The sequence below is a fragment of the Aquarana catesbeiana genome, linkage group LG08, assembly GCF_042186555.1.
Source record: "Aquarana catesbeiana isolate 2022-GZ linkage group LG08, ASM4218655v1, whole genome shotgun sequence".
NCBI lineage: Eukaryota > Metazoa > Chordata > Amphibia > Anura > Ranidae > Aquarana > Aquarana catesbeiana.
This window is the reverse complement of record NC_133331.1, coordinates 299,577,510-299,602,992: the sequence shown is the minus strand read 5'-3', so window position 1 is coordinate 299,602,992 and position 25,483 is coordinate 299,577,510. Positions and strand designations below refer to the sequence as shown.

The 25,483-nt window shown below is 45.9% G+C and overlaps 1 protein-coding gene across 1 annotated transcript; it reads right to left on the bottom strand.

The window, feature by feature from the left end:
• Nucleotides 1-7,519: 7,519 nt before the first annotated feature.
• Nucleotides 7,520-23,740, bottom strand: LOC141104836 (uncharacterized). The gene is given in 6 exon segments (XM_073594615.1): nt 7,520-8,923; nt 8,925-9,819; nt 18,668-18,809; nt 18,921-19,018; nt 19,604-19,799; nt 23,503-23,740. Coding segments are annotated over 5 exon segments (1,581 nt in total). The 5' UTR covers nt 19,650-19,799; nt 23,503-23,740; the 3' UTR covers nt 7,520-8,523.
• Nucleotides 23,741-25,483: the final 1,743 nt, after the last annotated feature.

The following is a 25,483-nucleotide window of genomic DNA, read 5'->3' as shown; positions in this document are numbered from 1 at the left end:
TAACTCGGTGGGCAAAATCAGGGTCCCCTACAGTCCTATCCCTCCCCTGTTGGGCATATGTGACTTTCTTGAGGCCCCCAAAAGGAAAAAATTATTTGTTTTTTACACAGCGATCTATGCCAGAAAGGCGATTCTCCTCAACTCGAACCAGCCTCAACCACCCACTAAACAACTATGGCTCTCTCTTATCAATGCAGCCCTGCCCCTATATAAACTAACATATATGGGAAGAAACTGTCCAAAGAAATTTGATAGAATCTGGGCGGGTTGGGTGGAGGCCAAACACCTGACCATTCCATAGATGAATTAAGTACCCTACCTTACACTCTTGGTTATCTACTCACCCCTACTTCATGTAATTCTGCCCCAGATACGGCCTGCCCGATACACAGTTAGTATATAACTAGGATTGGGGGATCCCTGCCGGGCCTCCCCCCCCCCCCCGGGCCTCTCCCCCCCTCAAGGGGTCTTTCATGGCGACTCTGATTTGAAGTTTTAAAAGTTTACTCTCGTCATTAATTGTGCGGTTGAATTGTATTATCTTCACTGTACTTATTGACTTGACATGACATGGATGATCATTGTACAATATCTGTCTTGAGCTAATGTAACTTGTTCTTATTCTGTTTGTTTGGGACAAATAAATACACTTTATGTTAAAAAAAAAAAAATAAGTGAGATCAGCACCTTGTGGAGAAAATACCAACTGCAGCCTGTGTTTTTTAAATACTTTGAAAGCTGCTTCCTGGATTGTTCTTCAGTTTGGGTGCCTAACCACTTGCCATATACAGTAGCCATTGTATAAAAACCACAAAGGTTGGGGGCTGTATAAGAATGGCCTCCCCTTTGCACTGCTCATGTGCGCCCTCTAGAGTGTTCAGCAGCATGCTCCGTGATCACTGAGCTCATCAGACACGACAGATCTGCAGGGTACAAGACCAGCAAAATTTGCCCTGTCCCATGTGATCACTGTGACCAATCACAGCCATCACAAATGTGAACAAAAGCTGCATGTTGGTGCCACCATAAGCACAGTACAGTGTCACTAGAGCAGCCAACCAATGTCCCTGATCACTGCCAACTCCAGTACAGTATCACCATACCAGAGCAACCAGCAACAGTGTCCCTTATTGCTAGCCATCCCAGTACAAAATCACCAGGTAACAGTGTTCCTGATTGCTGCCACCCCATGACACTGTCACTACACTAGTGTAAGCCAATAACAGTGTTCCCGATCACCGCTACACCAGTCCTACTGTCAAGATGAGTGCAGCCATTAACAGTGTTCCTGATCACTCCCACAGCAGTCCCTGTGTCAACTGACCAGTGACAGCCAGCAACACTGTTTCTGATCACTTGCCAAATCAGTCCCAGTGTTACCAGACCAGTGTAAGCCACCAACATCATTTCTGATCAATGCTTCATGCGTCCCAGTGTAAGCCAGTAAGAGTGTTCCCAATCTCCACTACACCAGTCCTACTGTAACCAGACCAGTGCAGCCAGCAACAGTGTTCCTGATCACCAGCTTGAGTCCCATTGTCCCCAGACCAGTGTAAGTTAGAAACAGTGTTCCTGATCACCGCCACACCATTCCCAGTACCTGATTGCTGACCACATTACTGTCTGTTGTCTTACCTGACCCATCTATGCATCCCACTGACTAAGTTCCTGAGACACCAGTCCCAGCCATCCCATGCAGACAACTGCATTCCTGGAACCACAGGAACTTTATTGTTCACCCTTTTTTCATCCTCCTATACTTCCTGGTCAGTGAGCATGGCATTCCTGAGGACAACCACATATCAATAGGTTAGGCTTGCTTGGCTTACAGGTACAAGGACTGCTACAGGTGACAACACAGAGCTGTATTCCCTTACCACTTGAAGATAGACAACCATTACCGTACACTGTTTTTATGTGCAATGCTGGTTTATTTTTGGGATGCACAAGATACAATGTTTAGTACATATTCAATCCATAAACACAAACAAATACTTTAAGTATGTCAAAATACCTGCACTTTAGGACCTTCTTAAAGCACGTGAAGAACTTCGCTCACTGTTATTTCACAAGACAAAACGAAAATTGGCATGGGCACACCGTACCATGTACGAATTCTCGAAGAAACCTGGTGCACTGCTGGCAAGAGCACAGAGAGGCCTGCGTATGACGACATACATCTCTCATATCCTGGCCGCCTCTGGTCGGAAGCTGACCACGTCATCTGACATGGCGATGGAGTTTCGGTCCTTCTACAAAGGACTTTACAACCTAGACAGACCCTCCACTGATGAACCCTCCGCTATGGGTGGTTTTACCCCTCGGTTGTATCTAGCCGTGTCTGGTATGCCATCACTTCTTATTGCTGTCCAGGAAGAGCTGGAAGAGCCCATCACGGCAGCAGAGCTGGGAGTGGCCCTGGCCAATTCCAAACCGAAGAAGGCCCCTGGCCCTGATGGCCTTACACCGATGTACTATAAGGTCTTCTTTGACACGCTTTCCCGGCCCCTGGTCTCTGCCCTCAACTCTATCACAGAAGGTAAATCTTTCCCGGTAGACACTCTGAGAGCCTATATTTCCCTTATCCCAAAGGAGGTGAAAGACCAACCGTGATGCAGGAACTATGGCCCTATAGCGCTCCTGAACACAGACTTGAATTTATTTGCCAAAATATTGGCCAGCAGACTGCTCTCCCATATACCAAGTCTCATCCACAGAAATCAGACGGGCTTTGTGCCACAACGGGAACCACAAGACAACACCATCCGGGTGGCAAACTTGATCCACGCGACTAGGAAATCTAAGTGGGCCCTTCTGCTGTCTACTGACACGGAGAAGGCCTTCGACCGAGTGGATTGGACATTCATATGGGCCACTTTAGAACACATTTAGAACACATCTGATCTTTATACTTTCCTTGGAGCCCTTTCTGTGCAGAATAAGGGCGGATGCGGGTATTACTGGCTACCAAAAATCTTCAGGGTCCCCCAAGGTGGCTGCATTTGCAGACAACCTAATCTTTTTCCTGACAGAACCGCTCACATCCCTACCAACCCTGCTGCAATCCCTTCAGGAATATGGAGCCCTTTCCCTATTTCAAATGCATCTATCCAAATCCTCCATTCTCAACATAACAGTGGGTAGAGATATTGTTCATCACTTACGATCAGAGTTTCCTCTGAGATGGGCGACCAATCTTATCTGGGAGTCGAGTTACCTCTGACCCTTCGGATTTGTATTTGGCGAACTTCGCCCCCCTACTTCTCCACCTTAAGGCCGACCTCCCTCAGTGGCACTCTCTCACGTTGACATGGTTTGGTCATTGCAATGCCTTCAAGATGACCCTGTTGCCGAGGGTTTTATATCTGCTGCAGGCACCTCCAATTTGCCTCCCCCCGGTATTTTGTCAAAGTGATTGAATCTATGCTCCACGACTTCGTCTGGTCTTACCGTAACATATGGGCGGGGTTGGCCTCCCGGATCTCAAATCCTACTATAGAGCGGCCCACCTCAACAGGTTAGTGGACTGGCACTGCCATGCAGAGGCAAAGCACTGGGTGGCCATGAAAATTGAGGATTCCAGAGACACGGCCAAAAGCTGGCCCTGGATCAACGCACCTTTGCCGAGGGACCTTGTTGAACACCCCACATTAGGCAGCACATTATCGATAGTCAGAGATGCCTTCAGGCACTCCTCGGTCTCCCTGCTTCATGCCTGGTCTCCAGAATGCCTATTTCAAGCGGCTGGCCACGGTCAATCTGCTTCGCCTGTGTGACTTTTTGGGGCCCGACGGTAAACTCTCCTCTGCAGCTGGGGTGTCTGATACGGACCCCCCTCTGGACTTCTGGAGCAGCCTGCAGCTGCGAAACTTTCTTCACAGATGCCTGCGGTCACCGGGCATTTCCCGTCAGCTTACTGAACAAGAACTCATCTGTCACCGTGGGGGGCCCGTATGCCACAGTCTTTCGCTAATCTACTCCTCCCTGACTCGACCCGTGGAAGGATACATCCCCCCGTTCCTCACTAAGTGTGAGACGGACCTCATCACTCACTTTACTGGTTCTCAGAGGGAGAAGATTCTCCACTTCACCCAGAAGTCCTCCATAGCCACGAGAGTCGAAGAGACTTGTTACAAAATCATGACCCGTTGGTATAGGGTACCCACTACTCTGCATCATTTCTTTCGGCAAGTCCCAAGTCTATGTTGGCGCTGTGGTACAGCAGAGGGTACAATGCCACACATTTTCTGGGACTGTCCCAAACTCGGACCCTTTTGGCTCGAGGTGACCCGCACGATCAAGCATCTGACTAACGTTTCTTTTGAGGGGAACCCCGCGGCCTGTTTACTTCACCTTACAGAGCGACCCATCAAGAAATACAAAGCCACCCTCACCATCCAGCTGTTAAATGCTGCCAAGGCTTGCATTCTCCTGTGCTGGAGATCGGAGAATCCGCCGTCGAAATCCCTGTGGTTTTCTAAAGTGAATGACTTGAGAGATATGGAAGATCTCACGGCCACCTTGCACAACAGGGAGGAGACCTTTCAGGAGACCTGGAGACCTTGGCAACACTTTATATATACGGACGACTACCTCAGTGAGGTTGCACAGTCTGATTGACCCATTGGGTCTGCTTTGCTCCCTTGTCGAGGGGCGCTACTCTACTCTGCTCTGCCTCACCTCCCTACTCCTCTTTCTTTCTATACTCCCCTCTATCTTGCCCCTCTCCTTCACCCCCGCTGGACCTTACCCCCCCTCTTGTCCTGAGAGTTCCTGACCTATCACCCTCTCTCCCCCTCTGTATGTATCCTGTCCCCATAGTTTCTACCAAGTCATGGGCTGTTTTGATCAGATATTGTGAATATCATAATGTCCATCACCCAAGTCATGTATCCCATGTCTGGACCCAGCTGGTCTTTGGGATGCCCTGCCTCCTGAGCAGCTGTGCGAGTTTTCTGTTAGATATAACTTAGCATTTGTTATTATTATGTTCTGGGTCGCACTAGCGATTGTTTGGATGCCACCCCGACTTTGCACACTGTTTGTCTTTCTACGGTGCTATCTTATTGTGCCTTCCTCATTGTGTACTGCCGGGGTCTTAGATATATTGGATATGTTTGATATATTTGATACTTGATGTTTAATTTTGTATGTCTGGTCTGCCTATCACCTTATACGACTCTTTCTGTTCCTTATGTTAGTGCTATTAACTTGTATCTCTGCTGTATTCTTTTGACTGTTAAATGCACTTTCTTTGAATATACAAGAATTACGAAAAAAAATACCTGAACTGGTAATCACTAAATGCTCACTAAATGAAAGGTGCGTAACCCTGTACGCCAGAGGCCATTGATATTAGAACATAACTTTCAATCAAACTATATAAAACATCTCTGGAATTTTATTTTAGTTATAGCTTTATGTTTTTACCTTTTACCCCACGAAATGTCTATCAAGTAATAATTTGCACATATGTCTATATAATATATCCTTTATCATTTATTATTATGTATTTATATGTGTTACAAGATTTATCAGTGTTTTTTTTTTGGTCTGTGTATATATACACCACATAATTAGGTATTGTTATTTGCTTGAGAAGGGAGTGCGCATGCCCCTATGAGGTATAGTGCATGTTCCGAAACGCGTTGCATTCTGGTCCTGAGCCCTGCCTGTGTCATCCTTCTCCTGGCTGCCCACCCGCTTCTGGAAGGACTTTGGCCAACTTCCTCCTCCACACGGGGACTTCTGTCACATTCCATCTGGCGTTACCAGCAGCTGCTGCAGCCTGCTCCAACTCGCGTCGTGGACCTACACTTATTGATGTGCCTGTTGTTTACCCATCTATTGTAAGTAGCCCTGTTGGGGGGTCTTTTAAAATACTTACTGTACTTCTCGCTTCTCTGCTTTTGTTTTTGTCCTTGTATATTCAGAGTCTGCTAAACTCCTCCAAGAAGCCTGCCCTAGTGCCTTGGACATTTTTGGACTTATCATGGACTTATACCTTATAATTACACTGCTTGCACATTAGGTATTATGACCAAGCCTTTGCGCCTATAACCTCCTGTTCTTATTTAATACCAATGGCCTTTGGTGCGCAGGGTTACACAACCTTCGTTTAGTGAGCACATAATCAATCCAGACATTAGAAAAAGTCTCATGAGGCATTCCCATACTTGGGAGGGGTAGAAGAATGGGGTGCTGATTTACTTTATCCAGTCCACTACATTCTAGAATCCTTCAGAAGGCAAGGGGAAATAATCAAACCTGCAGCCCGCGAAACCCAGAACAGCCCAAAGCAATCACAAACTGCTCCACAGCCAAAAAGAACTACATTTTCCTAATCATTCTAGCAACCTATTTAGGAGGGTGATACACTCCTTTAAAGTCTGAAGGTACTCCTTGGATTTTGGGCTTCTCTAGGTGGTTAAGTCCTTAAAAAGTCAATATATAATCGGTTCAAGCATTGAAAACGTCTCACATATGTGTTATTCCCATATTTGGGAGGAATAGAGGAATAGTAAAATGCATTTTTTGTAGTAGTTTTTTGCTGGAGCCATGAGGGGGCTATAATGCCAAGCACATCACAAAACTCTATCTGCATATAAACCTACACCTTTTGGATATACCTTTTGGATATACATAAGCAGGACCTGAAGTTACTTCTGAGTGACACAATCGATTAGTGGCCCCTTTCCTGGACTTTTTGTCCTCCCTATGGCCATCTTTTCAGCTGCCTTGATCATCAGTACATGGGCTCCAGTTGTTGATGTAAATACTGATAATATCTCTTCCATCACTCTCAATTTTATGATTTAATAGATAGTCTCTCATACAATTCAAATTAATGCATAAACTCCTGAAGAAGTCGAAAACATGTTGAGAGTGACACATCTATTGGAACATGGAATATGTAAACTATGTTTATTGATCAAAACACAGTGAGATTCATTGTTTTAATGAATATTTTTAACTGAAATTAAACAAAAATTTGTTAAATTTTAACAATATTTGTGTATTAATCAGCACCATAAAAACCTCTATTGTTTTGTACTATATACTTACCTGAGTAGTGGAATATATTTTGGGTGAAATTGTAAATATGCCCATACTGTGTTTATGATATTTTATTGACAGGTTTGTGTAAAAAAAAAAAAATTAACATTTTCTTTCTGTATTTTCTAAAAACTTGTGGCACAAAAAATGAAATACTCAAAAGACTCATCATGACTCTTAAAAAGATACCTTGGGGTGTTTACTCTCCAAAATGTTGTCATTATGTGGGTGTTTCTCTTATCCTGGCACTGCATGGCCTCAAGAAACGTGATAGGAAGTAATTTATGCATTTTGAAAGCCTGAAGGTGCTCCTTAGATTTTGAACCCTCTATGCATCTAGACATATAAAAAGTCTCACACATGTGGTATCCCCATGCTTGAAAGGAGTAGAAGAATGTGTTTTGAAGTGTAATTGTAAGTATACCCATGTTGTGTGTGAGAAATAACTTGTTAAAATGACAACTTTGTGAAATAAAAATCAGATTTTATTTCATTTGTTTATTTTCCAAAAAAGATTGTGACAAAAACTTACAGCAACAAAAAACTCTGCATGCCTCTTACTAAACACCTTGGACTGTCTACTTAGGTGTCATTTTGGGGGTATGCGTACTGTCCTGGCATTTTAGGGCCTCAAGAATAGAGATAGGCCGCCAGAACATCAGGATTGATTAATTTTCAAATACAGTATATATACACCATAGTTTGAAGACTTTATAACTTTCACACAGAGTAAATAATATACGCTTATTTGCTTTGTATTTTACCAAAGAATTGTAGAAAAATACATTTTGCCCTAAATTAATGAAGAAAGGTTATTTATTTGCATTTTTTATGAGAGAAGCTAAGAAAAATGCTTTTTATTGTAAATTTTGTGTTTCTTTGCTATTATACTGTATAGTAAAAGTGGTGGAGAAACACAACTAAAAGGAAAGCTTTACATGTCTCAAAAAAAAAAGATATAAAATTTATTTGGGTAAAGTGTTGCATGACCGAGTAATTGTCAGTCAAATATCACTGTGCTAAAAAAGAAAGAATGGCGTATACAGAAAGGGGGTTTAAAATGGCGGTCTTCAAGTGGTTAATAAGCAAAAAAAAAAAAAAAAACAAGCTAGAATCTAAATCAAAACCTTTTTAATTGAAGATAATAAACAAAAATTGAATTATTGGTTGGACCAATGAGAAGCCGGCTTCTTCAGTAAAACATAACAAGAGCAATAAAGTACAGAAACCGATATCAACCAATAAGAAGTGTTGTCCATGTATTGTCATATCTGGCCATGTATTAGCACAGTTTAGTTGTATGGTGCGGTCTGTGTGAGTGCGGGACCGAGTCATCTCTATATGTTTAGAGGATCGTATTACTAGAATTCAATCCCTGCAGACTCAGATCTATCAAACCGAACCTGAAAAACATTCAATATATTCTGCCCCACCCCCAACACACCACTGTTATCACGAGAAAGATTGTTATCTCGTGTGACTTCTCTGATGATACACAAGGCTTGCTTTCTGAATGAAAGATTTCCCACACGCCGAACAAAAATGAGGACGCTCGCCCGTGTGAATTCTCTGGTGACACACAAGCCTTCCATGCAACGCAAAAGATTTCCCGCACTCTGAACAAGAATAAGGACGCTCACCTGTGTGAATTCTCTGGTGATACACAAGGTCTCCTTTCTGTGAGAAAGATTTCCCGCACTCTGAACATGAATAGGGACGCACACCCGTGTGAAGCTTCTGGTGTAGATCGAATGAATATTTCCATTTGAAACATTTCCCACACTCCGAGCATGTATAAGGACGCTCGCCCGTGTGATCTCTCTGGTGTACAAGAAGTTTTGCTCTCTCAATGAAACCTTTCCCGCACTCCCGTGTGATCTCTCTGGTGTTCAATAAGACTTGGTTTCTCAGTGAAACCTTTCCCGCACTCTGAACATGAATAGGGTCGCTCACCTGTGTGACTTCTCTGGTGTGCAATAAGACTTTGTTTGTCATTGAAACCTTTCCCGCACTCTGAACATGAATAAGGATGCTCACCTGTGTGACTTCTTTGATGTAAATGAAGATTGTTTTTATTAGTGAAACATTTCCCACACTCTGAACATGAATAAGGATGCCCACCTGTGTGACTTTTTTGATGTAAATGAAGGTTGTTTTTCTTACTGAAACATTTCCCACACTCTGAACATGAGAAGGGACGCTCACCCGTGTGACTGTACCAGTGTGTAAGAAGTCTTTGGTTGTCAGTGAAACATTTCCCACATTCTGAGCATGAAAAGTCACCTGTGTGAATTTTTTTGTGTCTAAGAAGGCTTCGTTTCACAGTGTAACATTTCCCGCACTCTGAACATGAATAAGGATGCTCCCCCGTGTGACTTCTTTGATGTACATGAAATGTGTTTTTCTGAGTGAAACATTTCCCACACTCTGAACATGAGAAGGGATGCTCACCTGTGTGACTGTACCAGTGTGTAAGAAGGTTTTGTTTGCTAGTGTAACATTTCCCGCACTCTGAACATGAATAGGGACGCTCAGCAGTGTGACATTTCTTGTGTTTAAGAAGTTCTCTCTTTTTTGTGAAAAGTTTCCCACACACTGAACATGACAATGAACTCTCTTCTGTGTGATCTCCTTCCTGCCCTGAAGAAGATTCCTCGGGAATAGACGGATCTATTAAAGTATTTCTACTGTGAGATCTTTGAGTCCTGGAATGTGATATATCAGAAGATTCCTCAGACGTATTCCGCACATTATGGTCATCTGCTGAGAAATAATTTTACAATAAATGTTAGAAGAAATTTTGGAATCTTGTATTCAGGAGTCATATATGTTGGTCTCGCACTAAGAGCTCCTTTCATATTGAGGCTCTTGAAAAATGCCTTAAAAACTCCTAGCGCTATTGTCGTGTTATCGCTAAAATTAGTGCACCGCTCAGGCGATTTAAGGCATTTTTGAAGCGCTTTTGAAGCATTGGCGTTAACAACCCCTCCCCCCTACATCACTTCCTGTGCACTTCCTACATCACTTCCTGTGCACTTCCTTGTATTTGGTGGAGGGGAGAGCGGGATCACAGAGCAGATGGAATTTGCTGAGCTGCTGTTTGAGCTCCTTTATTGGGGAAATATCTTTAAACAGAGGTAGCGATGTAGGGTGAGATAAACCCAAAAGTGACAAGCGCACTCCTCAAGAGGGACATTTGTGTTGTTTTATCAGGACTTGTGACCCCAGAAAGTTCTGAAATTACACTCAGATGAGCATTGCAACGCAAATGGAAATATCCCAGTCCCACTAATCCCAATCCCCCAATCCTAATCCCAGTCCCACTACTCCCAATCCCCTAACCCTAATCCCAGTCCCACTCACTCCCAATCCCAACCCTAATCCCAGTCCCACTAGTCCCAATCCCCCAAACCTAACCCTACTCCCAGTCCCACTAGTCCAACCCTAACCCTAATCCCAGTCCCACTCACTCCCAATCTCAACCCTAATCCCAGTCCCACTAGTCCCAATCCCCCAAACCTAACCCTACTCCCAGTCCCATTAGTCCCAATCGTCCAACCCTAACCCTAATCCCAGTCCCACTAGTCCCAAACCCCCTAACCCTAATGCTGGTCCCACTAGTCCCAATCCCCCGACCCTAATCCCAATCCCTTAACCATAATCCCAATTCCAGTCCCACTAGTCCCAAACCCCAACCCTATCCCCAGTCCCAGTAGTCCCAATCCCCTTACCCTAATGCTGGTCCCACTCGTCCCAATCCCCCAACCCTAATCCCAGTCCCACTAGTCCCAATCCCCTAACCCTAATGCTGGTCCCACTCGTCTCAATCCACCAACCCTAATCCCAGTCCAACTAGTCCCAATCCCCTAACCCTAATCTCAGTCCCACTAGTCCCAATCCCCTAACCCTAATTGCAATCCAACTAGTCCCAATCACCCATCCCTAACCCTAATCCCAGTCCCACTAGTCCCAATCCCCCAACCCTAATCCCAGTCTACTAATGCCCAATCCCCCAACTGTAACCCCAGTCACACTAGTCCCAATCCACCAACCCTAATCCCAGTCCAACTAGTCCCAATCCCCCAACCCTAATCCCTGTCCCAATCCCCCAACCTTAACCCTAATCTCAGTCCCACTAGTCCCTATCCATTAACCTTAATTCCAGTCCCACTAGTCCCAATCCCCCAACCTTAATCCCAGTCCAACTAGTCCCAATCTCCCAGTCCTAACCCTAATCCCAGTCCCACTAGTCCCAATCCCTTAACCCTAATCCCAGTCCCACTAGTCCCAGTCCCTTAACCATAATCCCAGTCCCACAAGTCCCAATCCTCCAATCCTAACCCTAATCCCAGTCCCAATAGTCCCAATCCCCTAACCCTGATCCCAGTCCCACTAGTCCCAATCCCCCGACCCTAATCCCAGTCCCACAAGTCCCAATCCCCCAACTCTAATCCCAATTCCAGTCCCACTAGTCCCAATCCCCCAACCCCAGTCCCACTAATCCCAATTCCCTAACCCTAATGCTGGTCCCACTCGTCCCAATCCCCCAACCCTAATCCCAGTCCCACTAGTTCCATTCCCCTAACCCTAATCTCAGTCCCACTAGTCCCAGTCCCCTAGCCCTAATTGCAGTCCAACTAGTCCCAATCCCCCAACCCTAATCCCAGTCCAACTAGTCCCAATCCCCCAACCTTAACCCTAATCCCAGTCCGTATCCATCAATCTTAATTCCAGTCCCACTAGTCCCAATCCCCCAACCCTAAAATAATCCCAGTCCAACTAATCCCAATCCCCTAACCCTAATCCCAGTCCCACTAGTCCCAATCCCCTTATCATAATCCCAGTCCCACTAGTCCCAATCCCTCAACCCTTAACCTACTCCTAGTCCAACTAGTTCCAATCCCCCAACCCTAATCCCAGTCCCAATCCTCTAACCCTAATCCCAGTCCCACTAGTCCCAATCATCCAACCCCAATCCTAATCCCAGTCCCACTAGTCCCAATCCCCTAACCCTAATCCCAGTCCCACTAGTCCCAATTGTCCAACCCTAACCCTAATCCCAGTCCCACTAGTCCCAATCCCCCAGCCCTAACCCTAATCCCAGTCCCAATCCCCTAACCCTAATCCCAGTCCCACTAGTCCCAATCCACTTAAACCTAATCCCAGTCCCAATTCCTCAACCTTAATCCCATTCCCACTAGTCCCAATCCTACTGATGGGATTGAGATGAAATCAAATAATGGTTGATAAATAATCGATGTAAATAAAATTAAAAAAAAAATTTTTTTACTTTTTTAAATTTATTTTGGGGATATGATCAGCATGTACAAATACATAAGTGGCTTGTATAGTCAACTTGGTGTTGAGTTATAAACTTTAAAGGTCATCACAGAGGATCAGGGGCGTAGAAAAGGGAGAGGTCAGGGGTGTTCAAACCCTCCTAGGGCCAAAATGAAATGCATGGTGTCCCTGCTCTGCAGCCGCACATGGCACCAGCGACAGGCAGCACTGCAGTCAGTGGCACAGAGTGTAATAATACTGCTGCAGAAAGTGTAATAGATCATTAGGCATACCCGCACGCATGTTGTGGTACACCGCCAGGCCGGTCTTTTGGGATTGGGCTGAAGGCTGATAGATCTATCACCTTTCATTGCTTGAAATTAAATACAAAAAAAAACTCTGTATACGGAAGGGGTGATTTGTTTTTAGAGCTCTGTGGATGAAGAATTGTCTGGTTCTAGAGGACTCTGAAAAAATGACTGGATGTTCTTATGGTTATTAATAGGGATGAGCCGAACACCCCCCCGGTTCGGTTCGCAGCAGAACATGCGAACGGACCAAAAGGTCGCGCAAACATTCAAACACCCTTAAAGTCTATGGGACTCGAACGTGAACAATCAAAAGTGCGAATTTTGAAAGGCTAATATGCAACTTATTGTCCTAAAAAGTATTTGGGGACCCGAGCCCTGCCCCAGGGGCCATATATCAATGCAAAAAAAGTTTTAAAAACGGCTGTTTTTTTGGGAGCAGTGACTTTAATAATGCTTAAAGTGAAAAAATACAAGTGAAATATTCCTTTAAATATCATACCTGGGGGTTGACTATAGTATACCTGTAAAGTGGTGCGTTTCCCGCGTTTAGAACAGTCCCTGCACAAAAGGACATTTCTAAAGGAATAAAAGTCATTTAAAACTGCTTGCGGCTGTAATGTAATGTTGGGTCCCAGCAATATGGATGAAAATGATTGAGAAAAACGGCATGGGTACCCCCCTAGCCCATTACCAGGCCCTTTGGGTCTTGTATGGATATTAAGGGGAATCCCGCACCCATATTCAAAATAGAAAAGGCGTGGGGCCCCCAGGCCCTATATATTCTGAACAGCAGTATATAGGCGGTCCAAACAAGACAGGGACTGTAGGCTTGTTCTTAAGTTGAATCTGTTTGTAATTTGGAACAGGTACATTTTGTAAGTGTAGCTCCAGACAAAAAAAAATCAATTTTTAAGCTTTTTGGATAACATGGTGAAGGGTTATCATCACCCCTGTAACATTTGTTTTGCTGTCTGTGCCCCTGTTCAGAAGATTTCACCTCACTTTCTGTCCCAATGACAATTGGATTTTGAAAATTTGGGGTTATTAGGGAAACAAGGATTGGTGGTAAAGCACCAGTGGAGACACCTTTTTCCCATATTAACTCTTACAGGAGAGAATTTCCCTTCCTATGGGGTAGAGTTCCTCCCACTTCATGTTGTCTCCCTCCATTTGTAAGTAGGAGTCGTTTGTAAGTTGGACGTTTGAAAGTAGGGGACCACCTGTATATACTATATGGTCTGCCCTATATACTCTGCAGAAAATTGGGCCTTAGGTGTTGGTGGTACCAGAACACTGTAAGCCCTCATAGTTATTCTTGGTGGGCGCTGGAACATGCCCTGCTGTGAAATATTATATCAAGAATTGTAATTACATGCCCCTGTTAAACAGGGGCAGAAAAAACTGGGCCTTTGGTGGTGGTGGTGCCACAACACTGTAAGCCCTAACAGATACTCTAGTTGAGTGCAAGAACGAGCCCTGCTGAGAAATATTACAGCAAAAATTATAATTATACGCCCCTGTTAAACAGGGGCTGAAAAATTGAACCTTAGGCACTGGTGGTGGTGACCTGAAACAAAAATGTTCTTAGAAGCTATCAACATGAACATTGAGGAGGAATAGGATAGTCGCTCAGCATAACAGGATAGTTACTCAGCATAGGCAGTCTTCAAGGGATCTCACATTCATAGAAAAATTAATCGGTTACATCAGTGTCAGGTGCTTGGTAGCTGGTGATCCAAGACCGATTCATTTTTATGAAGGTGAGCCGATCAAGTGAGTCTGTGGACAGGTGCACTCTGTGATCGGTTACAAAGCCTCCAACAGCACTGAATGTGCATTCAGAAAGAACGCTGGATGCAGGACAGGCCAGTAGCTCAATTGCATATTGTGCAAGCTCTGGCCAGTGATCCATCCTCAACACCCAGTACCTAGTGGATTTTCGGTTGGAAAGGTCTTCAAGTCTGATCTTGCCCCTAGGTATTCCTGCACCATGTAAATCAGACGCTGGCGATGGTTGCTGGAACCGATCAGACCTTGGGGCTGTGGACTAAAGAATTGTCTGAACGCATTGGTCAGACGGCCACCTTCTCCACCACTCCTTCTGTGATTAACCGAAGCCTCAGCAGCACATTGTCCAGGAGGACCAGGAAATTGTAAACTCCCAGGCTCTGGAAACGCATTGCACAAACCTTTCTGCAAGGCCTCCTGAAGATGTTTCATCCTCTGCTCCCTCTGCGAAGGCTGGATAAGTTCTGCAACCTTACGCTTGTAACGTGGATCAAGAAGGGTTGCCAGCCAGTAATGATCCCTCTCCTTGATACCACGAATCCAAGGGTCCTTTAGCAGGCTTTGCAGGATCAGGGAGGCCATGCAGCGAAGGTTTGCTGAGGCATTCGATCCGGAGTCCTCTGGGTCACTAAGGATGACATGATCCACAGCCAGCTCCTCCCAGCCACGTACAAGCTCATGGGTTTCTGGGGACTGAAAACGATCCCTTGAAGACTGCTGCTGATGCTGAGTGCCAGGCTCAACCTCCATGCTGACACGATCCTCCTCTTCCCGTGTGATCGGCGGGCCCGCAGGAATACTGTCTGGATGAAGGGGGCCTTGAGAGGAAAGGAAGTCCTCCTCTTCTTCCCTCTGTTCTGCCTCAAGTGCCCTGTCCATTATTCCATGAAGCGTGTGCTCCAACAGGGTTCCACCTGGTGGACATCTCACAAATGAGGAGGTTCTTGGGCAGGTTGCATTCCTTTTGAAGGTCAGCCAGCCGAGCACTGGCATTATATGACCGGCGGAATTGCTTACAGACTTTCCTGGCCTGTCTCAGGAGATCCTGTAAGCCCGGGTACCTGCACAAGAAATGCTGCACCACCAAATTAAGGATGTGAGCCAAACAGGGAACATGGGTCAAGTGTCCCTGTCGGAAGGTGGAGAGGAGGTTGGTGCCATTGTCACAAACCACCATTCCTGGCTGAAGCTGGCATGGCGTAAACCACCTCTGAGTCTGCCCCTGCAGAGCTGACAGAGTCTCTGCCCCAGTGTGGCTCCTGTCCCCTAAGCAGACCAACTCAAGTACTGCATGGCATCTTTTTGGCTGAGTGCTTGCATAGCCCCTTGAATGCCTACTGAGCACCGCTGGTTCCGAGGAGAAATCTGCAGAGGAAAAGGCCATAGAGGAAGAAGAAGGAGAGGGGGTGGAGGAGAGAGGTGTGGCAGAATCACCACTACTAGCATTTTGGAGGCGTGGTGGCGGAACAAGCTCCAACAATACTGCACCCTGTCTTGCATCCTTCCCAGCTGCCAGCAGAGTTACCCAGTGCGCCGTGAAAGAAAGGTAACGTCCCTGTCCATGCCTGCTGGACCATGAGTCAGAGTAATATGCACCTTGCCACTGACCGCACTGTCAAACGAGGCCAAGATATTGCCTTTCACGTGCTGATAGAGAGCTGGAATGGCCTTCTGTGAAAAGAAATGGCGTTCGGGAACCTGCCACTGAGGTACCGCACATTCCACAAATTTAAGAAAGGGGGCAGAGTCTACTAGCTGAAAAGGCAGCAGTTGGAGTGCTAGCAATTTAGCCATGCTAGCATTTAGCCGCTGAGCATGTGGATGGCTGGGACCGAATTTCTTTCTACGGTTTAGCAACTGGGGTAGGGAAATTTGCCTGCTACAATCAGATGTGGGTGTAGCGATAGCAGATTGCCCACAAGTACTTGGCACACCTAATTCTACACCTTCACTCCTCTCAGTGCTGGTTTCTGAGAGGACTGAAGGTATAGTGGGGTTGGAGATCCCAGCTGATGAGGAGCAAGGAGAGGTCTGTCTTGTTCTTTGGTGTGCGTCTTTTAAGTACTGTTGCCAACGGACTGCATGGGAGGTGGACATATGTCTGGTCAAGCATATGGTGCCCAAGCGGCTGCTGTGTTGGCCACGCTTGATACGCTTCAGACATATGTTGCAAACAGCTATGGTGCGATCTGCTGCACACGTATCAAAAAAGGCCCACACCAAAGAACTTTTCAAAATACGCAGGGAGTCAGCAGCACCCTGCTGTGTGATGCAGTCGGGTGGCTGCCCTTAAACTGGCCCCTTGAGGGCATCCTGCCCCATTGGAGATGTGCCTCCTCCTCCCTTCTATCAGGCACCCACGTAGAGTCAGTGACCTCATAGTCCCCTCCCTCCTCGTCACTGGAGCAAACCTGGCAGTATCCTGCAGCTGGGGGAACATGACTGCCAGTTTCTTGTCCTTCTTGGGCACCCCCTCTCTCTGGGCTCACGTTACTGCCTTCCTCAACCTGGGTACCATCATCGGAGCCTTCAAAACGCTGCGCATCCTCAAGCAGCATGTACCCAACACTGTGGTCGAACAGTTCAGGGGACTCCTCCGTGCATGATGGTGAGGATAGGGAAGGAGTGACTGATGACATTGGGCTGATGGAATAGGCCACTTTGGAAGCTGCATTGGCAGGCAAACTACTCTGAGCTTGGGTGACAGAGGATGAGGAGTGTGAAGACGGCTTAGTTATCCACTCTACCAACTCTTCTGCATGTTGTGGATCAACACAGCCAGCTGCTGAAAAAAAGGACAAGTGTGCGCCACGGCCACGTGCTGAGGATGCACCATGTCCACGACCAGCACTGTTGGCTGTAGACACAGAGCCTGCTTGTCCTCTTTTAGTGGCCTGTGAGTGTCTGCCTCTCCTTGGTGGCCTTCCAGACATGCTGTAAAATGTAATTAGCAAAACACCGCCTGAAGTTTACTAGAAAAAGTACACCAGGAATGGCCTGCAGTCAGATATAGGCTTGACTAGACTAGAATGCAGTGAATATATATATGTAGGAGACTGTATATATATTTAATGCACTGCAGATCACCGAATCACCTGCCTGCCTGAAAGTGTATTTGAAAATGTACACCAGCAATGGCCTGCAGTCAGATATAGGCTTGGCTAGACTAGAATGCAGTGGATATATATGTAGGAGACTGTATATATATTTTATGCACTGCAGATCACTAAATCACCTGCCTGACTGAAAGTATATTAGTAACAGTACGCCAGGAACGGACTGCAGTCAGATCTAGCTAAACAGGATACAGTGAATTATATATATATATATATATATATATATATATATATATATATATATATATATATATATATATACACACACACACACACACGAGACTGACTGTATATATATATTAAATACACTGCAGCTAACTGAATCACCTGCCTGCCTGAAGTATATTAGAAAGAGTACACCAGGAACGGACTGCAGTGAGATATACCTAAACTGGATACAGTGTATAAATAATACATATACACATACTGTATATATACATACATACAAGCCTGAATGTATATATATAATACACTGCAGCTAATTGAATCGCCTGCCTGCTCAATCTAAATGAAATGACACTCTCTCGGTCAACGTCAGCAACACAATACACAGGGCCGACGTGCAGGTGGCCTTATATAGTGTGGGGCTTGGACTTAACCCTCTGAGCCATAATTGGCCAAAGGCACCCTGCCTTTGACCAATTATGGCTCTCTTTGCTGACGGCGCTGTGATTGGTCAAAGCATGTGGGTCATAGTACATGCTTAGCCAATCATCAGACAGCAATGCACTGTGCTCCCGCAGTGCATTATGGGCCGTTACACGCCACTTGAATTTGGCGAGAAAGGCCCATAATGTTTGTTTTTCGACTAACAGCCAATGTTTGAGTCAAACTCATGTTCGAGTCGAACTCATGTTCGACCTGAACAGAAAGCTCATCCCTAGTTATTAATAATTGTAGGAAAACTATTTTAGAATGTTGATCTGGGGAGCTATCTGATTGCCAGGGATCAGGAATGCATCTTTATAACCTGTCCTGTGGGTCAGCTGCTGCTTTGAAATTTCTATTTTTCTCTTGCTATCAGTAGACATAGACCTTTTCTCCTCTGATGTAACAAGGTAAATACAAACTTTATAAAAATGGGGATTGGTTCTATATTTAGTGTTTAATACTCACTTGTGTCCATATGTAGTGAAGATTCCTCCTGTTTACTTTTTATAGTCATCTCCCCCTCCTCAATAGACTGCTGATCTCCACTCACCAACCTCTCTTCTTCTTCCTCTTTAATCTCAGCTTTGATGTCTTTTAGTTCTTCACCCTGAACCCAAAGATGATAAAATACTTGTATAAAAATGAACAAGGTACAAAGAAGAATGTCCTCTCATAGCTTAGAATACATTTTTTGATCTACATGCTTAGTCCCACCTACCTGATGATGGTGAGGGATGGTGTGATCTTCCTGTGTGGAATTCCGGGAATACAGAGGACAGGGACATCTCTCTGGTGGGTTCCCATTACTGGATCCATCTGTAGGAAACACACACACTGACTGAATACATTGTTTCTATGTGTTTATCAGATGATGGGATCTAGGTGAACCCTCCGTACTGTCTCTCCTTTACAATAAAGTCTCCTCTTACGGTGATATGAGGGGCGGCTAAAATTACATCAATGTCATATGACCGCCCAAAATCCTACTCACCTCTTCCTGATATATACAGGACTCTTCTCTCTGTACAGATAACAAACTGAGAATTATCTGAAATGTACTGGGATAAATATGGTCTAATATGTATCTGGCCTCTAGATGGACAGTTGGATAAATGGCTCTATACTTAGGATGTATCTGGTCTATAAACCAGAGGCTCTGGATGGACAGTTGGATAAATGGTTCTATATTTAGGATGTATCTGGTCTATAAACCAGAGGCTCTGGATGGACAGTTGGATTAATGGTTCCATATGTAGGATGTATCTATGTAAATATTACAATCCTCTATATAAGTGTATATCAGCATCTTTTGGAGATAAAAGGCATCTCAGTGACTATGAGGAAAAGGACGGACATGACGGGGGGATTACTGGGTGTAAATATATAATAATATATTATTACCTCCTCTACTATCGGTTCCAGGAATATCTCCCTTCTCTTCCAGCATGCCTTCCACTCTCAAGAAATGTTCCGTCTGTAGATGACATCACTTCCTGTCTGTAGATTACATTTCCCGTCTGTGTTGACATCACTTCCTGTTTGTGTCTGCTTTCACTTCCTGTCTCTGCTTTCCATGGACCATAAGGGAGATTACCACCTTGTGGAGAAAATACACACTGCAACCTATGCTTTTTTTTCCCATAAAATTTTTTATTTTATCAAATAAGAACATGACAATTAAAGTTGTTGCAAATGGTACATAACATTATAATAATAAACATTGAAAAGGCATATAAAATAGGCTTCGATCAGATCTTGATGGCCTATTCCAGCCTACCCCCTAATGGGTTCACGCTGTAGGTCTGGGGAGGTCATCACATTGAGCCGCTAGTCAGCCTGTACAACTTTAAATAGGGGAATCAATTGGGAAGGGGGAGGGTAACAAAAAGGAAAAGCAGAAAATCGAGGGCAACATAAGTAAGTTTCTACGTCCGCATGCTTTTAAAAACTTTGACAGATACTTCCTGATATTTTCTTTAGCTTTGGTGCTTAAAGTGGAAATTTGGTCAGAAAATTAGGTCCTGCTAGAACACCTCAGGCTTGCCCCTTTTGCTCCTACAGCTATATAAAATATTAAAATAAGTGCCTATCAGTGTTGCCAACCGTCCGTTAATTTTCGTAACTGCCTGTCACGGGCAGCTGAGCCTGTAAAAAGGATGGCTGCAGGCCAACCTTTGCCTGCCGGAGTCGGGAATGCTCTCCCATTTTTGGCCAGGCAGGCACATGCGCAGTGACACAGTGTCATTTTTTAAACAGAAGACAGTCTGCGGCGGCACCTTACCACGGTTACCACAGCACACTCGTGAGGATGGTAAGATAAAGGGGCAGAGGAGGACACTCACACTACTGTGGGGGGTGAAGGAGGCAGAGGATACTGATGTGCAGATGAAGGGGACAGATAAGGACAGGACTATACTGTGTAGAGGGAAGAGGAGGACACTGCTGTGAGGGGGCTGAAGTAAGGCAGAAGTGGACACTGATGTGAGGAGGAAAATTGAAGGGGAGCAGAGGAGAACACTGCTGTGGGGGATGATATGAAGGGGCGTAGAGAAGGACAGTGCTGTGGGGGGTTTATGAAGGTGCACCATATCGCCACAACCTCTAACCACCTCCTGTTTCATGTCCTCAGTCTCTGAAAATCTGCTGTATCATGTCCGCATCCTCTGACCATCTTCTGTACTATGTGTGCAGCCTCTGACCACCTCCTGTATCATGTCCACAGCCTTTAAGCATCTCCTGTAGTATGTCTGCAGCCTCTGGCCACCTCCTGTACCATGTCTGCAGCCTCTGACCACCTCTTTCTATGTTATCTGCAGCCTCTTACCACCTCCTGTATCATGTTCGCAGTCGCTGACCACCTCCTGTACCATGTCCACAGCCTCTGATCACCTCCCGTACCATGTCCACAGCCTCTACCAACCTCCTGTACTATGACTGCAGCCTCTGACCACTTGTATGATGTCCACAGGGTGAGGACCACCTCCTGTATGATGTCTGCCACCTCTAACCAGTGCCATCTTAAGAGCATTATAGGCCCCCGGCAATACAGTGCACTGGGGCCCTGTCTACACAATCACGCATGAGAATAAAAATGAAAATTATCAATAAGGCTATATTTATTGGTTTTCCAACACCTGGATTGAGCCAAGATGTTAGTTTTGGAATTTTGCACATTCTCTCTTTCTCTTCTGCAGCCTTTTTCCTCTTCTGTGCTCCACTCAAAACATTACTTTTAATTTCTGCTCTAAAGGTTATTTTCACCAACACGTAATAAAGTTTCTTTTTCTTCACCTTTCTTACACTTCCTCGAACTAGTGGCAACTCTAAGATTGATATATAAGGGGGACACATAAGATATTACAGTCAAAACTTGGGGGGCCAAGGCACTAATAACTTTTACCACTAAATCATACAACTAAAAAAAACTAAATATATATGTATATGTACACACTCTGGTGCTGCTGGTGCTGCCTGGTGGGTATTAATGCTGATGTGGGTACTGCTGGTGCTGGTGGGTATTAATGCTGGCGTGTGTACTGCTGTCTGGCTCCTCTGAGACGCGGAAGTGTAACAGGAAGCATGCGGCTGCAGTAGAGAGCCGATGCTTCCTGTATCTGTCACAGGCGGAGTGCATTTCATATCACTCCGCCTGTGAAGAGCCGGAACTACACAGAAAGAAAGCATCGGCTCCGTTCTTTACAGTAACAGCTGACTCACACTGCACACCGCCTGCCGCTGAGTCGCTGACTGATATCGGGACTGATCGCACGGCACTCTGTCTCTGTGAGGGAGCCGCACCGCACAGCACTGGCACAATGCGGCAGCGAACTTTGTGACATCTGAATGATGCTTGGCTGGGGTCGCTGGGCTGGTGGGGCCCCCCAGGCAAGTGGGTCCCCCGGGCAGCTGCCCAGCATGCCCATGCGAAAAGACAGCCCTGTCTCTAACCACTTCCTGTATCATGTCCGCAGCCTCTAATTATCTTGTCTCTTGTATCATGTCTGCAGTCTCTGACCATCTCTTGTCTTTTATCATGTCTGCAGTCTCTGAGGGGGTCTGGAGAGAATTCAACAGTGGGAGCGCCGCTGGGATGGGGGTCACGGGAGGAGTGAGACGTGTGTGGACTGTGGAGAGGAGACTATAGGTCAAAACCAGAGCTGCCAAGCTGGAGCCGTCTGACTGATCCCCGCACGGTGCACCTGAGAGGAGTTCAGTGACAGAGCCGCCAGACCAGTCTGAGGGGGGTCACTAACGTAAGGGGGGAGTGAATACAATAATGTATGGGGGCACTGATATAAAAGTTCTGCCTTATATCAGGGAACCCCCCATTACCTTAGTGTATTCACTATGCAGAAGGTGGTATCTAGTGACCAGAGTGCCCCCCACATCAGAGTTCCTGACATTCCCCTTTACATCAGAGTCTGCAGGATTCCCCCTTTCAGTGCAAGGGCAATGCTGCAGACCCCAATGTAAGTGGGAACTCTGATGTAAAGGGGAACGTAGTGGACTCTGATATAAGGTGGTCTCTGGTCACCATAGCCCCCCTTACATCAGCGTTCCCCCTTAGTTCATGATCTGCAGCGTTCCCCTTTACATAAGAGTTCCCTTGCACCGTAAGGGGAATCCTGCACACTCTGATGTAAGGGGGAACTCTGTGCTGGCTGGGTTATAGTAATCTGACCTTCATGTAAATAGGGAAATATGGTTTTTGACTTTTGTTTAACTTAAACACATTGCTAATAGCACTAGCTATATGTTTATAGTTTAAATATTAATATTTACACTGTTTAGCACTGAAAACAGTCATTTTAGGTACTTTTGTGCAGTGGCAGTAAAAATTGTGGCTGTTTGGTGCTGTTTGTAAATTTTGGCGTCCTGCCAGTAAATTTCACTTCGGGGGGGGGGGGGGGGGGGGGTTAGCCACACTGGTGCCTATACTGTTTAACATCCAGTAATATACCATATCACCCTTCTCTGCACATGCTCATTTTCTCTCTATTTTTAGGCATGGTGTAGAATTTGTAGAGGCTGCTCAAGGGCTCTGGGCTTCAGCAAAATGGCCGCCTCCAACCAGAAAAAATAGGAGCAATGCTGGAGGTAGTCCCAATGCTAGCTGTCCCACGTGGCTACTGATCCCAGTACCACCTCTTCAGGCCCTGCTAGCCCTCCTGGCTGCAGCTGCCTCTCCCACTGCCCGTGATACCACAGTCCACTCCACTGGCTCTGCACCCATCCCAGACTTCACTCTCCCAGTCCTCTCAGGCGTATCTCCATAGTTCTCCTGATTGTGTGTCACTTACTAGCCCTCCTGGCTTTGACCCGTTGATCCTCCCTGGAGACTAGCCTGGCATAGCTCTCCTGCTGTCTTCTCCTTGCTCCTCTCCCTCCACTTGAGCCCAGGCCCAAGGTCACCCCCCTCCCCAGACTGGGGAGCTCCCTCCAAGGCCACGACAGCCTAGCACTCCATCTTTAGCTTCCACCCGAACAACTCCCCACCAGCTGGGCTGACCCTGAGTATGGATTGGCAGGGGGGTCTGCCCCCTGCCAATCCAGGTTGGGGATTGGTCAGAGCTCATCAGAATACTCCAGGAAGCTCCACCTCTTCTCTCCTCTCCTTTCCTCCTTCCTCTCCAGAACATTGCAGCATGTTCTGGAAAGGAGTGGGAGGTCTGAAGTTGCCTGTGAGTCATCCAGCTCTGTCTGAGATCAAAGCAAACAGGCTTGGCTAGCCAAACCTGAAATTCACCTACACTACAAAAACCTAACCACTGTAGCAACCTAGTAACTAGAGTGTTCTACATATAAAAACAGCAAGAACAAGACAGCTGACTCATAAAAGTAGGGGGCTGCTTTAGAATGGCCTCCCATTTGCGGTGCTCATGTGCCCCCTCTAGAGCATGCAACAGTGTGCTCCATGATCACTGTGTACATCAGACACGGCAGATCAGAGCGGGCCACAGGACCAATGAAATTGGCCCTGAAGCATGTGATCACTGTGACCAATCACAGCCATCACAAATGTGAACAAAGGCTGCATGTTGGAGCCACAACTCTGTTTCCTCTTACACCGATTGGCTGTGAGAGGAAACAGTATCATCCCAGTGATCAGCACAGTACAGTGTCACCAGAGCAGCCAACCAATGTCCCTAATCACTACCAACGCCAGTACAGTATCACCATACCAGTGCAACCAGCAACAGAGTCCCTGATTGCTAGCCACCCCAGTACAAAGTCACCAGATCAGTGCAACTAGTCACTGTGTTCCTGATTGCTGCCACCCCAGTACAGTGTCAACAGATCACCACAACCAGCAACAGTGTTCCTGACTGTCGCAACCCCGGTACACAGTCAGCAGATGAGTGCAGCCAGCAACAGTGTTCCTCATCACTGCCACAACAGTTCCAGTGTCACCAGACTAGTGTCAGTGAGTAACAATGTTCTTGATCACCAATAGGGATGAGCGGAACACCCCCCGGTTCGCACCAGATAAGGTGAACAGGCAAAAAATTTGTGCGAACACACCAACACCGTTAAAGTCTATGGGACACGAACATAAAAAATCGAAAGTGCTAATTTTAAATGCTTATATGCAAGTTATTGCCATAAAAAGTGTTTGGGGACCCGGCTACTGCCCCAGGGGACATGCATCAATGCAAAAAAAACATATAAAAACAACAGTTTTTTTCAGCAGCAGTGATTTTAATAATGCTTAAAGTGAAAGCATTAAAAATGAAAATATTCCTTTAAATATTGTGCCTGGGGGGACTCCTTAGTCTGCCTGTAAAGTAGCGCATCTTTCTCATGTTCATAACAGTACCACAGCAAAATGACATTTCTAAAGGAAAAAATTTAATCTAAAACTGCTTGCAGCTGTAATGTATAGTTGGATCCCGGCAATATATAGAAAAAATCATTAAAAAAACGGTGTGTGGTCCCCCCCAGTTCATACCAGGCCCTTCAGGTCAGGTATGGATTTTAAGGGGAACCCTGTGCCAAAATTGAAAAAAATAATGGCGTGGGCCCCCCCCCCAAAATCCATACCAGGCCCTTCAGGTCTGGTACGGATTTTAAGGGGAACCCCGCGCCAAAATGTAAAAAAAAATGGCGTGGGGGGTCCCCCCAAAATCCATACCAGACCTTTATCCAAGCACACCACCTGGCAGGCCTACAGGAAAGGGGGGGGATGAGAGAGCGCCCCCCTGAACTGTACCAGGCCACATGCCCTCAACATGGGGAGAGTGCTTTGGGGTCCAACGACCCTTGCCCGGTGGTTGTGGGGGT